The sequence below is a fragment of the Colobus angolensis genome, unplaced genomic scaffold (assembly GCF_000951035.1).
Source record: "Colobus angolensis palliatus isolate OR3802 unplaced genomic scaffold, Cang.pa_1.0 Scaffold13, whole genome shotgun sequence".
NCBI classification, from domain to species: Eukaryota; Metazoa; Chordata; class Mammalia; order Primates; family Cercopithecidae; genus Colobus; species Colobus angolensis.
The window spans coordinates 5035577-5052278 of record NW_012114252.1 but is presented as its reverse complement, the minus strand read 5'-3'; the positions used below and the strand labels follow the sequence as shown (position 1 = coordinate 5052278).

Below are 16702 nucleotides of genomic sequence, written 5' to 3'. Positions count from 1 at the left end.
AGTGATTCTCCTGCCTCAGCCTCCCAAGTAGCTGGGATTACAGGCATGCACCACCATGCTCGGCTAATTTTGTATTTTTAGTAGAAATGGGGTTTCTCCATGTTGGTCAGGCTGGTCTCGAACTCCCGACTTCAGGTGCTCTGCCTGCCTCCGCCTCCCAAAGTGTTGGGATTATAGATGTGAGCCACTGTGTCCAGCCTTAGAATCTATTTTTTTAAATAAATCATGCATAAATATTGTACTTTTTATGCAAATGAAACTCCATTGTCCAATCTATAATTTTTATAGTTGGTGTCTGCAGTGACCTCATTTTATTATTTATGAATTTACTTATTTTACCAAGACACATACACAGTGAAAATCAAATAGTCCGAAAAGACTGACAGTGAGAAAAAGACCTTGACTACTTCTCATTTCTTAATTCTGCTTCCAAGAAGTAACTGTTTTTCAATTCTCTGCAGTTGTTATCAGGTAAACTTCTTTGTTCAGGCACCCTGCCACCCTACATCAGATCTGACACAGTAACCAGAGTGATTTTTAAAATGTAAGTCAGACCTGGCATTACTCTGCTCAAAAATCAGTCACTGTTTTACGGTGGCCTTCAAGGTTTTGGCCTTCCTCTAGCTCTCTGACTTCCTCTCCCATGGTCTCTCCCCTCATATCAGCCTTCCTGCAATTCCTTTGGACACGCTTCTGTCTCAGGGCCCTTAACTTGCCGTTCTCGCTCTCTGCTATATAGGATTGTTGTGCACATTAAAGAAGTTACTACGTGTCCTTGGGAAAACACCAGGCACATAGGATTTAAGAAGTGGCTTTTAAAATTTGGTGATTGACATTTCAAGTTTTAACATATGCTCTGATTTTTATACTTAAAATATGCATAATTTTTTAAATATGTATTTTTAAAATTAGGAATTTGATGAATCTTCACCCAAACAACCTACAAATCCTTACGCATCATCTAAAGCAGCTGCTGAATGTTTTGTACAGTCTTACTGGGAACGATATAAGGTAAGACCTGATTGCAGAAACTCTTGAAACATTTTCCTTTGGACAAGTGTTAAAACTCCAAGTGGGCTTTTTTTTTTTTCCTAAAGATTTTTAAGTTTTCTATTTATTCTTCGGGGACGGTCTCGATCTGGCACTCAGGCTGGTCTCGAACTCCTGACCTCAAGTGATCCACCCACCTCGACCTCCCAGAGTGCTAGGATTACAGGCGTGAGCCACGCCCAGCCCAAGTCAGCTTTTAGCAGCATGCTTAGAGTAGAAGGCATAGATTGAGAAAATTTACATATTACGGAATTTTAAAAACTAATTTTCTCTATTGTGTGGACAAAATAGGACCGACCTCTTCTTATTCAGTTCATCATTAAAGGAATAACTTGAATATACATTGTTTTTCTATTTCGGTAATAGGTAGTGTTACAGCTAGAGTCAGAATGAGGTTGGAGTCCTGTGAGTGGAGGAAGACAGAGGGAGGACAGATCCCCTTTCTGCTGTGTGCTTCTCTCTGCATGATTTGGCTTTCGTGGCTCCTCATGAATGGGAAGTAGACTTGCCCCTGGTGGCTCTGACAGTGTCAGTATGGGAGCCTTACCCCATATGAATTCTCACCTTGAATCTCCTACATTTGGCTTCCCACTGCTCTTGGTGAGTTTTTAGGGTGTGGGTCAGAGAGGCAAGCCTTGGAATTCCTAAAGATTCTCTCACCATTTGGGTTCTGGTGGCATCGGTCCTTTTCACTTTGATAGTAGCTCTTTTTATTTGTAGGGATTGGTACGATGAAGAGAGCCAATTTAGAGTCCTTGAGGTGGTCTTTAAAATAATCAGCTGGAAAGTTCTTCAGTGTTTTGCTATCAGTCAGACTTATAAACCTGTGCCATCTGTGCTCATCTTCTTGTACTAATAAAAGAATGTTCCTCTTCATTTTTTTGGAACCTCTGCCTTTAACTGAATCCTGTTCTCTCCTTTCTAGAAACCTTATGTTAGAAAAAAATCTCTTCCCTTTGACCTTAAGGTGTGTAGAATTATTTAGGCAACGGTGCCCATATTTTGAAATTCTGCTCGTCTTTAAAATAGTCATCATTATTAGACCTTTTCAAAAGCCTTAATGTTGAATATTCTTTTAAGTTCCCAGTTGTTATCACAAGAAGCAGTAATGTTTATGGACCACATCAATATCCAGAAAAGGTAAACTTTACTTCTTAATTCATGGTGTTGTTCAGTGATTGTAACTTCTCATTATTTGAAATAACCTCTTTTCAGTTATTTGTCAAAATAATATGTTGTAAATTTTACATAATTTTATATGCTGTATAACACCTCTTGCAGATTCCTTCAGACTTAGAGATTGAAGATGAGTTTTAAGTCTCAAGCTGGCTGACACTCACCAGCTGGCTTCACCACTTGGCAGGGATTTTGAAGGATCCAATGAGAATGATATATGTGAAAATACCTGGTACTTTTAAAGACTTTAAAGCATTGTAGTATACTTCTACCACTACTGACGTGCTGTAGTTGACTCCCTGTTTGCAGTCAGACCAGTATGTCAGGGTATACAGAAAGTCAAAAGCTAGCTAGCTAATGATGCAAGAAGCTTGTATACATTAACTGTCTTAGTGTCAGCTGGCTAACTGTGCCTCAACTTATCTTTATGGTGTAGACATGAATATCTTCCAGAAAGTACTACAAGTAATGAATAAAAAAATTTAGTTTAGAGGCTGAAAATGCCTGTGCGGTTGGTTCTGTATCATCAAGTCTGATTTCACATAACTTTGGCCACTCAGCCTAAATTTGGAGACTGAGTTTTTCTTGTTTCTTTTCTTTTTGTTTCTTTTTTTTGATTTTTGAGAGGGAGTCTCGCTCTGTCACCCAGACTGGAGTGCAGTGGCGTGATCTCGGTTCACTGCAAGCTCCGCCTCCCGGGTTCATGCCATTCTCCTACCTCAGCCTCCCAAGTAGCTGGGACTACAGGCGCCTGCCACCATGCCCAGCTAAGTTTTTGTATTTTTAGTAGAGATGGGGTTTCACTGTGTTAGCCAGGATAGTCTCAATCTCCTGACCTCGTGATCCGCATGCCTCGGCCCCCCAAAGTGCTGGGATTACAGGCGTGAGCCACCGTGCCCGGCTGGGTTTTCTTGCTTCCCAACTGGTTGCATTGATCTCTTTGCCCAAAGGAAAGGGCCATGTCATGACCTGCAGGTATTAATATTTATTTTGCTTAATTTAAGTTTTCTTTGAATCCAAGAGCACTGGAATTTACTTTCTATAAATTCCTCAAGCACTTAATGCATAGGTGCTATATGTAATCCAGTAAGATACAAATGTCTGCCTTTATGAAGTTAGCACAAAGGTGAGCCTTGTGATGAGACCAACTGTCTGATGAAGACTTTTTCTGCATTTTTCCACTATTTAGATCATTTTATCTTCAAGTAACCTGTCTTCATGAAGTAGCAAACTAAGAGTTCTTTTACTTATCAAATATTATAGTAGGTTTTAAAATGAACTGATAAAAAGAATTAGAAGCAATCCACATGCATATTTCTTAATAATCTTTTAATCTTGGTATGAGTTCAGATTCTTACTAATGAGTAAATTTCCAGTCTGAAATGATATTTAAATATTCTTTTAGGTTATTCCAAAATTTATATCTTTGCTACAACACAACAGGAAATGGTATGTTATTATTACCTTTTTACCCATATGCTTTTCTGGTATGTTAGAGTATTTGGTGACACTTTCTTGAATATCATAAAGTCTTAAAGGCCACAAAATTTAATGTCCCACCAAATTTAAGAATCATTTCTCCAGTGTAATAGTTTTTAAAATAATCTGTATCTTATTTTTGTAATTTACTTGAGATAATTTCAAATCTTAATAACCTATCAGAGAACTTTGAATTATAGCATTAACATTTGAAATCTATTTTTATATAATTTTACTTTCTCAAAGAACTTATTTAATTCATAGAACTGTAGATATTTCTTTAAAATGAACTTATGGTATAAAATTGAATACACATTTCACAGGGGTCACTAATATATTTGCCACTTTCCTACTAAGTACCCTCAGAAGGTTTGGAAATTGTTTAAGAAATATGAACAAAATTTAGAAAAGCTATGAGAATTTGTATTTTCAGTAAAAGATTCTGGGATCCCCATGGGAAGTGGTTTCTCTGCAGTTGTAGTACCCATTCAATGCTTTAGGAAACTTTACCTTTTTACACTTCATGATTTCACTTCATTTAATCTCTTCAGTTGCATTCATGGGTCAGGGCTTCAAACAAGAAACTTCCTTTATGCTACTGATGTTGTAGAAGCATTTCTCACTGTCCTCAAAAAAGGGAAACCAGGTGAAATTTATAACATCGGAACCAATTTTGAAATGTCAGTTGTCCAGCTTGCCAAAGAACTAATACAACTGGTATGTATCTATTTTAAAAGGGTGGTATTTTCAAAATTGTTAGTGGCAGTAACCATTAATTTAGTCAAAATCAGAAGCATACAGTTTACTTAATTTAAAAGTAAGCAAGTAGAAAATGAAATGGATTATGTGTACCATATGTGTCTTAATTTAAGTTTTATCGCCTATTTAGTAACAGCTTTTCAGGAAAAAATAATTCATTAAATGTACAGTCCCTAATTGTAAGACATAACTCATTTTTAGAAATAGAAAATTGTGTCTTAAAATAAATAACAGTGACATATAAAATAATTATATCAGTAGTTATGAATATCTGTATATATTAGGGGACATCAATTATAAATTCATTTAATAGAAAGAGGGACTGAATAATAACCAAAATCCAATGTGTATATCTGAGCTTCAGATGGAATTTAGTATAAAGTATAGAAAGTGTTACTAAAATGATGTTCATTTTAGCTGTCTTCCCTGCTATGAAGCAGTTGTTTTCTTTTCAATCAGCCATTAAATACCATTGTTATTCTCTGATCTCATTTTATAATTTGACTCAAAAGCCTTCTCCATTTTGACAGATCAAAGAGACCAATTCAGAGTCCGAAATGGAAAATTGGGTTGATTATGTTAATGATAGGTGAGTAACAAGTTAAAACATTAGGGAAAGGTTGTGAAATCTTAGGTACCTTTAAAATTATAAAATATGTGGACTTGACCAATAACTAGTTTATCTCTTTTGAATTTTCTGGTAAAACATTTTTTTTCATAATCATAAGTACCATACAGATTAAGTATAGCATTATTACTTAATAGCTGTATGACTTAAAAAATTATTGACCCTTTCCAAGTCTGAGGTTTCAAACCTCCAGTGTGAAATAGGGATAATAACATCTCTCTTTTTTCTTTTTTTTTTGAGACAGAGTCTCACTCTGTCACCAGGCTATACTGCAGTGGTACAATCTTGGCTCACTGCAACCTCCACCTTCCCAGGTTCACACTGTTCTCCTGCTTCAGCCTCCCGAGTAGCTGGGACTACAGACTTATGACACCATGCCCAGCTAATTTTTGTATTTTTAGTAGAGACGGGGTTGTACCATGTTGGCCAGGATTGTCTCGATCTCAACCTCGTGATCCGCCCACTTCGGCCTCCCAAAGTGCTGGGGTTACAGGCGTGAGCCACTATGCCCAGCTGATAATAACATCTTTCTTATGAAAGTATTTTAACATTTATTTATAATGTATATTAAATACCTGACCCACAGCCTTGGCATGTGAGTCCTAATAAGGTTTTGTGTATTTGTTTACTCATTCATTGAACATTTGTTGAGTTTTTTTTGTGTGTCAGGTATTTCACTTATATCTAGATCGTGACTGAAAGAAGAAGATAAGACACAGAGAAGGTTAGGCACCTGGCATTATGAATGACTTTTTTTTTTTTTTTAATATATACTTGATTTTACAAACTTTCTGCAGAAAACCTATTGGGAATTTTTTGTCAAGAGAAAAGTTGGGTTGTGGTGCATAAACACATATCTCCTAGTATCTACATTTGTAAATATATATCTACAATATCATTTTAAATCTGTTTTGTTTCCCAAGACCTACCAATGACATGAGATATCCAATGAAGTCAGAAAAAATACATGGATTGGGATGGAGACCTAAAGTGCCTTGGAAAGAAGGAATAAAGAAAACAAGTAAGTTATCAATTAATCATTTTGGGGTCAAGTCAGGAAAATTTAAAGGAAAAATAACTTATTTCCAGAACATTATACAAACCAGTGGAATATTGTGTTGAATCATTTGTACTTTTCAGATTGCCACATTTCATATATTTCTGGTAATAGTCCTGTGTTTCCTAAGCATCTTGAATTTTTTATTTATTTTATTTTATTTTATTTTATTTTTATTTTTTTTTGAGACGGAGTCTTGCTCTGTCGCCCAGGCTGGAGTGCAGTGGCTGGATCTCAGCTCACTGCAAGCTCCGCCTCCCGGGTTTAGCCATTCTCCTGCCTCAGCCTCCCGAGTAGCTGGGACTACAGGCGCCCGCCACCTCGCCCGGCTAGTTTTTTGTGTTTTTTTTTTTTTAGTAGAGATGGGGTTTCACTGTGTTAGCCAGGATGGTCTCGATCTCCTGACCTCGTGATCCGCCCGTCTCGGCCTCCCAAAGTGCTGGGATTACAGGCTTAAGCCACCGCGCCCGGCCGCATCTTGAATTTTATAAACCAACTTCTGATCAGTCTTCCCATATCTTGTTAGCATTAATCAAACACCTATATTATTTATTCTGAGGTACATATTTTTTCACTTTCTTCACACTCCTAAAAGGTATGTCTTTTTATAATCACTAGTGTCTTACATTTATTATTGTAGCTTTTTTCTTTTTTACATGTATGTAAAATAATGATCCATCAGTGGCATCTTAGAGTTGGTAAAATAGAGCTGCAGTCTTTTTTGTATCTTGAGGCTTTTTATATTGAAACCAACAAAGGTAATACATTTAGTATGTGCAGAAAAATCTATTAAAATAAGTGCTTATAAAGTCTGTGTATATATATTAAAGCTCTATTTAGAAATGTATTCATGAGAAAAGCTCTACCCAGATGTAAAAAAAAAAAAGTTTTGATTCAGAGCTTGAAATACAAAATACTTAAGTCAAATATTAAAAAACAAAAAATAATTTAAAACTATCAGGTTTCTTTAAACTAAAAAAGCTTTTACTGATAGTATAGCATATAAAATAATTTACATATTACTAGAAGAAAGGTGCTGGGCATAGCGGCTCACATCTGTAATCCCAGCACTTTGGAGACCAAAGTGGGAGGATCACTTGAGGCCAGGAGTTCAAGACCAGCCTGGGAAATATAGCGCGACCCTATTTCTACAAAAAGTAAAAAAAAAAATCAGCAGGACATGGTGGCACATGCCTATAGTCCTAGCAATTTAGGAGGGTGAGGTAGGTGGATCTCTTGAGCCCAGGAGTTTGGGCCTATAGTGAGCTACGATCACACCACTACACTCTAGCCTGGGTGACAGCGAGACCCCATTCTCTTAAAAAAAAAAATGCAAGGAAGTTCACATCAACTCATTGTGACTCTGATGCAGTGTTATCATATTTATATGACCAAACACTGTATTATACTTTTTTATATAAAATAATCTTAAAATCAGAGCAGATGACTTACTTCCCACACCCCAAATTCCTTAAAATCAGAATGTCTTAAATATTTATACCAACAAGTTCAGTATTGAATGACTTTTGAAGTTAAAAAGAAAAAAAATCACTGATTTTTAATTATAAACTTTTTAGGTGATTTAAATGTCTTCTGATTGACTTCATTGTTAAGTTCAAAATCAAATTGTTTACATCATTAGGTAGCCCTGGTCTGCTGCTTAGCTGATGGGCAAGACTTAGCTAGCAAGAACTCAGAAAATGTTGGTTAACTGATGTTTAGTTTTTTCTTTTTTTGTCTTTTGTTTTTTCCTATTAGTTGAGTGGTACAGAGAGAATTTTCACAACTGGAAGAATGCGGAAAAGGCATTAGAACCCTTTCCAGTATAATCACCATTTATATAGTCAAGACAGTTGTCAAAGAAGAAAATTATCCTACCTCTACAAGTGGTATGAAATTAAGTGACCAAATGAAGTGCTCTCTTTTCATTTGAAATTACATTCATGACTTTTTGTATAATATTCAAATGCAGAATGCCTCAATCTTTGGGAGAGTTTCAGTACTGGCATAGAATTTAAATGTCAAAATTCTTTCTGAAACCCTTTCTCCTGGAAACTAGGAAATAATAGGTGTAGAAGGCTCTCCCTGCGGGTAGCCAAGAAGAAGTCTCCTGGTTCTGACAACCGTGAGGGGTAATGGTGCTAGGCAGATGGCAACCTTCACTGGTTTTGAACTCAGTCAGCTTCCCAGCCTTTTCCAGTGTCTGAGAAAGTCTGAAATGTTTGTTTTTAGGCAATATAGGATGAGTCTTATGTCCTAATTCACCTTTTCTTTCTTTAAGATCTGATATGCTATCATTGCCTTAGTAATGGAACAAAATAAAAGCATATCTAGCACTTTTTAACTTTTGATAATTTTGTAAAATTGATTACGTTGAATGCTTTTTAAGAGAAGGATGTAAAGTTTTTATATTTTCACAATTAACCTATGTAAAACCTTGTATCAGAAATTTATCATGTATTTACTGTTTAAAATGATTTTATTTATAAAATTGTCAATATCTTAATGTATTTAATGTAGAATATTGCTTTTTAAAATAATATGTTTTTATTTTGCTGTAGAAAAATTTAAAAAATTTGATTATGTATTTTTAATCCTTCTTTGCCCTAAAGACTTTAAGATGACTTGAAAAAGTGACTGATTGGCTATTGGGTTGAGAAAGGGAAAATAAGCTGGGTGACCCTCCCTATTAAGAGTGCAGATTTTGGTATGGAGGCGTCATAATTCCTCATTAGAAAGTCTTATACTTCAAAAATACCCTTAAATACCAGCTTCCCACTGTGCTTAGGGATCCCCAAGTCCATCCCTCTTCTCTTCAGTTTCTCCAATTTCACCTTTCAGGAGAGAAAGAGAGGGAAGACATGTGTGTCAGTTAAGTTTTGCAGGAAGCAAATGCTGAGAGAAAGTAATGACTATAATGGTAAAAGAGGAAGGAAGCAAAATTGGGCAGGCTGTGCAGGCAGAAAGGCAAATCCATGTGGAGAAAATGTCTATTGTGAGAATCAGCTATTGGCCCTTTCACAGTGGAAAGGGCCCAGTGGAGCTCATGTCCCACCAGGTAGTTGGTAGGTTTCCTTGAAGAATAGTGCCACATTGGGGGCTCAGTATTTGTCTCTATTGCCAGCAGGTTGGATATTCACAGGTGGCAATAGCTGCATTGGCCGTGGTAAGTGAGAATTCATGCTGTGGGTCCCAAGAGTAGGGACCATCTGTACAGTGAGGCCTATTCCATTCAGGTGCCCATCATGGTAGTTCTGGGGTGGCTGATGATGAAAGCTGGCTAAAGTTAACTGACCAAGTCATTTTATCTACTGGGTGGTTCAGTGCCTCTTGCTATGGTGGTTGCTTTCTAGTGAGTGTTAACATGGAATACACAGATCTTCACACTCGCCGCCCTCTCCCATAGATAGGCCTATCCATGTTTCTCCAGCCTTTACTTCCTTGTTTCCTGCTCCTCTAGACTTTTTCCTTCTAAGTCCCAAAGTAGCTAGCCAGGCTACTGCTCATGACTAAATGTATATTCTCACCACAGGTCACTACCATACATAGTGCATGAACAGGTATACTACTCAAAGCTTTTTTCTTGGAAAGGTTTTCTTTTTCCACATTCTTTTTAAGGCCACCCCTGCATGGCTTTTAGGCAACCACCCTCCATTTTTGGCTCGCACCCACATAATAGGCCAATCCATCTGTAAACTAAGATCAGCTTTTCTTCTCCTTTCAGTTGGTTGTATGGTACCCTCTGTATGGCCACAGGTATAAAGAACTAAGGTGGTGACATGGGAGTCTGGCCTACCTGCTCTTACAACTTACTTGTGCTCTCCCATTCTGCTCATGCTTGATCCCAGATGTGCCGTTTCCATCTTCCAGTGGACAGCTGCTGGCTCCACCTGACTCTGAGTGGGTGGGCACATTACTCTGCTAGAACTGCCATAACAGAATATCAGAGACTGGGTAGCTTCTACAACGGAAATTAATCTTCTCACAGATCTGGAAGCTAGAAGACCAAGGTCAGGATCAAGGTGTTGGCAGGGTTGGTTTCTTCTGAGACCTCTCTTGGCTTGCAGATGGCCATCATCTGTCCTCACATGATCTTTACTCTGTAGCTAAATTTTTTCTTCTTATAAGGACACCAGTCATATTGGATTAGGGTGTGTTTTAAAGATCTCATTTTAACATACCTCTTTAAATACTGTGTTTCCACGTATAGTCACTTTCTGAGGTACCAGGGGTTAGTACTTCAACATAAGAATTTGGGGGAGACACATTTCAGCCCTTAACAGTGGGTCCAAGTGCACTTAGCACATATGGGCAGTTCTAGATGCATGGTCATTTGGTGTCCTGTGGTCAAGCATTCTGGGTCTGCCATGGCACAGTCATTTATTTTACAAAGGAATGATTCTCCACTGAGCCTGAAATGGTGTTTCCCAGGTGTACCCATGGGACCTGCATAGTTATTCTCCACTGGGGCTCACCATAAAACCCACACTACATCTGTTTCTACCACTGACACCACCAGCACCACAGGGTTTACCACATCATATAGCCCAAGTGGCAGGAATGCTTGCACCCCAGCTTGGACCTGCTGCAAGACCTCTTTCCCGCCCCAGACCCCTCAAAGCTGGCAGCCTTTTCTGTCATTCAGTACCTAAGTTGGAGCAGTATCCCTAAGTGTGGAATGTCTTCCCTCCAGAACCCAAAGCCAGGCTCTGTGTTTCCTTCTTTGAGAAAGGGGATATAAGATAAAGCGGTTTGACTTCAACTTGGAGGGCATGTCCTGGCACACCTTGATTGTTTGACTCCTAAAAATGTTACTGAAATCACAAGTCCTTGAATCTTCATCAGGTTTTATCTCCCACCTTCTGGGGTGAATGTGAATTACCAAAGCCATCAGGGTGCCAGCCACCTTTGCTCATTCTGCCTGATCAGCATGACGCCATCAATGTGATAGATCAGTGTGACATTCTACAGGATGTTCAGGAGACCTGAGTCTCTTAGGAGAGCAGAACTTACAAGCCCTAAGGTGATACTGCAAATGCTCCCGGTTTCTGATCCTTCATGGTTGAGATGGAAAAGAACACATTCAGCAAATCAGTGGCTGGATACTACTATTCCAGAGGCCTTCTAATCCACTTCAGCCAAGAAGATGTCACTTGAGCACAGCAGCTGGTATGTAAGTTTGCCATCAGAACCTGGTATATAAGTTTGGATATTTGTCCCCGCCGAAATCTCATGTTGAATTGTAATCCCTAGTGCTGCAGATGGGGCCTGGTGGGAGGTGTTTGGGTCATGGAGGAGAACCCCTCATGCTTGACATTTTCTTCGAGATAGTAAGTCCTTATGAGATCTGGTTGTTTAAAAGTGTGTGACACCTACTCCCACCCCCCACCCCCCGCCACTGCCTCTCTCTCTTGCTCCTGCTTTTACTGTGTAATGTGCCTGCTCCCAATTTGCCTTCTGCCATGGGTAAAAGCTCCCTGAGGCCTCCCCAGAAGCCAAGGGATGTCAGCACCATGATTGTACAGCCTGCAGAACTGTGAGCCAATTAAACCTCTTTTCTTGTAAATTACCCAATCACAGGTATTTCTTTACAGCAGAGCCGCTCCTTAATTGAGCTGGCCTTGATTGCAGTAATTTACCAGGATCTACCCAGTTCCAGCAGTGGCCACATTGGTGAATTAAATGGAGCTTTGGTGGGGGCCTCTCTGTATCCTTGAGATCTTCCAGGGTGGCATCATCTTCACCTCCCCTAAGGTGTGATTTTGTGTTTTAAATTGAGACGGGGGGTCGGTGGGGAGTCTCACTGTGTTGCCCAGGCTGGTCTCGAACTCTGGGACCCAAGTGGTCCTCCTGCCTCAGCCTTGATTCTAAAGTGTTGGGTCGTGGGGTGAATCCCTCATGGCTTCTTGACACTGTCTTCGTGATAGTTCTCATGTGATCACTGCTCCCAGCTGTGATTTTGGTTTTGATTTACTATCTCAGCCAGAGCAGTGGCCCAGCTGAGGCAGGTTTGTTAAGTTTGCTTCAGCCAAGGTTAGGGCACTGGCTGGGAAAATCTAGGACTCTGACACAAGGATGAGCTTGTCCGAGTGGATTCCTTTAAAGATGTCTGCAGCTTTTAAACTATTAAATCCTGAGTTTGGTCTTGGGCTTCTTCTGTTCTCCCACCTCATGATAAGGCCCTCACACTTACTTGTCATTTATTTCTTGTTCTTAGCTTTTCATTACCCATCTGGAGGGCATCAGTACAACTTATTAAAGACCAACAATTCCACTGCCCTTGTAAGACTTGTTCTCCTGAGCTTTTCAAGTGTCTGGATTGTTGCAGTAAGCAGGGCAGGGTGGTCCCTTCCCAGGAACATTCCCCCGAGTCACCACTATGAAAGTTTTAGCAACTACATCGCTACCTTATGCTAGGGACTATTTATGTCCCTGCCTCACCCAGGATGGTATTCTTATGACCAGCCAGGCAGAAAGTGATCCAGTCTAAACCCATCTTATCAACTGTTTTGTTAGACCATGCTTAGAAGTGACTGTGTCGTTTGGGTCCTCTGGGAAGTAGGGCTGAGGACAAATTACAGCTGCTAGCAGTTTATTAATAGGATGGGGAGTTAATGCTTGTGAAAAATACAAAAGAAGAAGAAACCTTCAGGCTGCAGCATAGATCAGACAGCTGTGTTTTAAAGGATATCAGACAGCTGTGAAAAGGAAGGGGTGAGGAAGAAGGTTGGCAGAGTGAGCCTCAGAATCTTACCCAGCTCAGCAGGGATCTGCAGAGCAAAAATCTCCTGAAAAAAAGTCCCACCTGGGCAGAGATGGCTGGGTTCCCTGTTGTGCTCAGCCACTGGCCAGGGGTTACTTGGAAACGGCCAGGTGGATCCTGAAGGCATTGCAAGTGGAAGCTGCTGGCTAACTGCACTCTTGCCAGCTGAGTGGCAAGCTTTTTCTTAAAGGGAAATCCAGATGGTAGACCTTGATAATTGCCATTTGTAGGGGAGGACGGGGTCTTGGAGTTTAATTGCTCTCTATACAGACTTTCAGCCAAACCACTTGGTTTTGTTTGTTTGTTTGTGAGACAGAGAGTCTCACTTATCACCCAGGCTGGAGTGCAGTGGTGCAGTCTTGGCTCATCGCAACCTCCGCCTCCCGGGTTCTCTTGCCTCAGCCTCCCAAGTAGCTGGGACTACAGGCATGTGCCACCACGCCCAGCTAATTTTTTGTATTTTTAGTAGAGATGGGGGTTTCACTGTGTTAGCCAGGATGCTCTCGATCTCTTGACCTCGTGATCCGTCCACCTCCCAAAGTGCTGAGATTACAGGCATGAGCCATCGCGCCTGGCCACACCACTTGCTTTTTATCCAATGCCTTACCTTCCCCTACCTCCCTTACCTCCACCTTCCATTGCCCCAGTTGCTGCCGGGTTCTGTGAGGTCAGCTCACCCAATCTGGAGGTTCCTAGAAGGCTCACTGGAGATGACATTTGAACTGTGACTTATTGAATGGGAGTTAGTGAGGAAACTGAGGATGATTCCAGGCAGAGGGATCATCAGAGTGAAAGCACGAAGTTTTAAATAGTGCTGTGTGTTCAGGGAACAACAGGCCATCAGTTTTACTCTAGCATAGTCATTCTCAAAATGTGTCTCCATTTCATTAAGGAAATCAAAACTATAATGAGATATCACCTGACACCCATCGGGATGGCTATTATTTTTTAAAAACACAGTGTCAGTGAAGATGTAGAGAAATTGGGACCTTGGTGCATTGCTGGTGGGAAAGTGAAATGATGCAGCCTCTGGAAAACAGTATGGTGGTTCCTCAAAAAGTTAAACATAGAATTGTAATATGATCCAGCAATTCCATTTCTAGGGATATATCCAAAAGAATTGAAGGCAGAGACTAAGATGCCTGCACACCAATGCTCATGGCAGTAGTATTCACAATAGCCAGAAGGTGGAAACAACACAAATGTCCATCAGCAGATAAATGGATAAAACAAAATGGCTTATACAATGGAATATTATTCAGCCTGAAAAAGGAGTGGAATTCTGACACATGCTGCAACATGGATAACTCTTGAAGGCACAAAGGGACAAAAGTGGTATGGTTCCACTTAAATGAGGTTCCTGGAGTAGGCAAATTGATACAGTATCAGAGGTTTACCAGTGGCTTGAGGGAGGAGGGAAGGAGCAGGTATTTTTTAATGTGTACAGAGTTTCTGTTTGGATGATGAAAAAAGTCCTGAAACCAGATAATGGTGATGGCTGTACAACATTGAGTCTACCTAATGCCCCGGAATTGTACACTTAAAAGTGGTTGAACATGACTTTTCCATTATGTATATTTTGCCATAATAATAATTTTTTAAAATGTGGCCCTGGACAGCCAGGATTCACATCACCTGGAAACTTGTTAGAAATACAAATTCCCAGACTTACAGAATCAGAAACCCTGAGAGTGGGGCCCAGTAATTCAGAAGCCCCCTAATGTTTGAAAGCCACTCTTCCATAACGTGAGATGGGGAGGTGAGGCTGGAGAGGAATATGGTAGCCAGTTCACAGAGGGCCTTGTCTGCCATGGTAAGATGCTTGGACTTTATCCTACCAGCCAAGAGCTAATTCTGGATTTTAAGGAAGAAATTGACATGGTTAGATTTGTAGGATTTATCTTTTTCCTAGTTTCAAAAATAATATGCTTATTACAGAAAACTTGGAAAACTAATCAATAAAAGAAAATCACCCATAATCTAACACTGGAAGATAATTCCTGTTAATATTTTGATGTATGTCATTTAATTTTTTGTGCATATATACATACATTTTAAAAACCAAGTAGAGGATCATAATGGACATACTGTTGTGGAGCCTGTTTTTTTTTCATGCAGCAGTATATCATGAACATTTTTACATGTTATGAGATCTTTTGCCATTTTTATTGACTGCAGAATTACGTTTTGGATAGCTTTTTCTGGCAATAGCATGGAAGATGAATTTAAGGAAGACAGGAATGAGTTCCTGCAGGGATTGAAGTTATGAAGCTGTTGCCGTAAATCAGGCTGGCGATGATAAGGCCTAAAGCACAGCACGGTAAACAGGGCAAGTCTGGGACAGACGTGAGAACGTTTTAGATTTAAAAACTTACTGATTGATGATACATTGGAGGTGCTGTTTTTTGATGTGAGTGGTGTTTTAAGGTTTTCAGTGTTGAACTGGAAAGAGTGGATTACAGTTAGGAGACATCGAGCTTTGAGAGATGTTGAGCTTTAAGGGCCTGTGGAACATGTTAAGTGGAGATACCTGGTGAACAGTCAAGTATGAGAATCTGAAGCTCAGATTGGTGGTCAGGGCTCAAGATCTAGAGACACATGTTTGGGAGTTAAGTGACTATTAACATCTGAAAGCAGATTAAATTCCCCCAAGGAAAGTATATAGAATGACAGAGTTGATGGTGGGTGGAATGATTTACACACAAGCCATAAGAAACACTAATATGTAAGTTGCAGGCAAGCAGCCCAAGGAAATTAGGAAGGAATGGTTAAAAAACAAAATTACAGGCCGGGTGCGGTGGCTCAACACCTGTAATTCTGGCACTTTGGAAGCCCGAGGCGGGCGGATCACCTGAGGTAGGGAGTTCGAGACCAGCCTGACCAACATGGAGAAACCCTGTCTCTACTAAAAAAAAAATGTATACAAAAATTAGCTGGGTGTAGCGGTGCATGCCTGTAATCCCAGCTACTTGGGAGACTGAGGCAGGAGAATTGCTTGAACCCAGGAGGCGGAGGTTGCAGTGACCAAGATCACGCCATTGGACTCCAGCCTGGGCAATAAGAGTGAAACTCCGACTCAAAAAAAAAAAAAAAAAATTACTCCCACTGCTTCACTTGACTAGCCTTAAAAATCAATCCATCAATCAATCAAATTTGAAATAAAAAAGGAATGGGTGGGGCATGATGGCTCACGCCTGTAATCCCAGCACTTTGGGAGGCCAAGGTGGGCAGATCATGAGGTCAGCAGTTTGAGACCAGCCTGGCCAACATGGCGAAACCCTGTCTCTGCTAAAAATACAAAAAGTAGCTGGGCGTAGTGGTGAGCACCTGTAATCCCAGCTACTCAGGAGGCTGAGGCAGGAGAATTGTGTGAACCCGGGAGGCAGAGGTTGCAATGAGCCAAGATTGCGCCATTGCACTCCAGCCTGGGCGACAAGGCAAGACTCTGTCTTAGAAAGAAAAAAGGGCCGGGCGCGGTGGCTCAAGCCTGTAATCCCAGAACTTTGGGAGGCCGAGACGGGTGGATCACGAGGTCAGGAGATCGAGACCATCCTGGCTAACACGGTGAAACCCCGTCTCTACTAAAAAAATACAAAAAACTAGCCGGGCGAGGTGGCGGGCGCCTGTAGTCCCAGCTACTCGGGAGGCTGAGGCAGGAGAATGGCGTGAACCCGGGAGGCGGAGCTTGCAGTGAGCTGAGATCCGGCCACTGCACTCCAGCCCGGACGGCAGAGCGAGACTCCGTCTCAAAAAAAAAAAAAAAAGGAAAAAGAAAAAAGAAAAAAAGGGA

The 16702-nt window shown here is 40.4% G+C and overlaps 1 protein-coding gene across 2 annotated transcripts in view; it reads left to right on the top strand.

Moving 5' to 3' along the window:
* The window catches only part of TGDS (TDP-glucose 4,6-dehydratase), a 26061-nt gene extending 17328 nt beyond the window's left edge, over positions 1 to 8733 (top strand). For both annotated transcript variants that reach the window (XM_011933789.1, XM_011933790.1), the window contains exons 6-12: positions 913 to 1011; positions 2131 to 2190; positions 3632 to 3675; positions 4257 to 4422; positions 4995 to 5053; positions 6016 to 6113; positions 7908 to 8733. In XM_011933789.1, coding sequence (XP_011789179.1) covers positions 913 to 1011; positions 2131 to 2190; positions 3632 to 3675; positions 4257 to 4422; positions 4995 to 5053; positions 6016 to 6113; positions 7908 to 7978 — 597 coding nt within the window. In that variant the 3' untranslated portion in view covers positions 7979 to 8733. The remainder of the gene's footprint in view (positions 1 to 912; positions 1012 to 2130; positions 2191 to 3631; positions 3676 to 4256; positions 4423 to 4994; positions 5054 to 6015; positions 6114 to 7907) is intronic.
* Positions 8734 to 16702: the final 7969 nt, after the last annotated feature.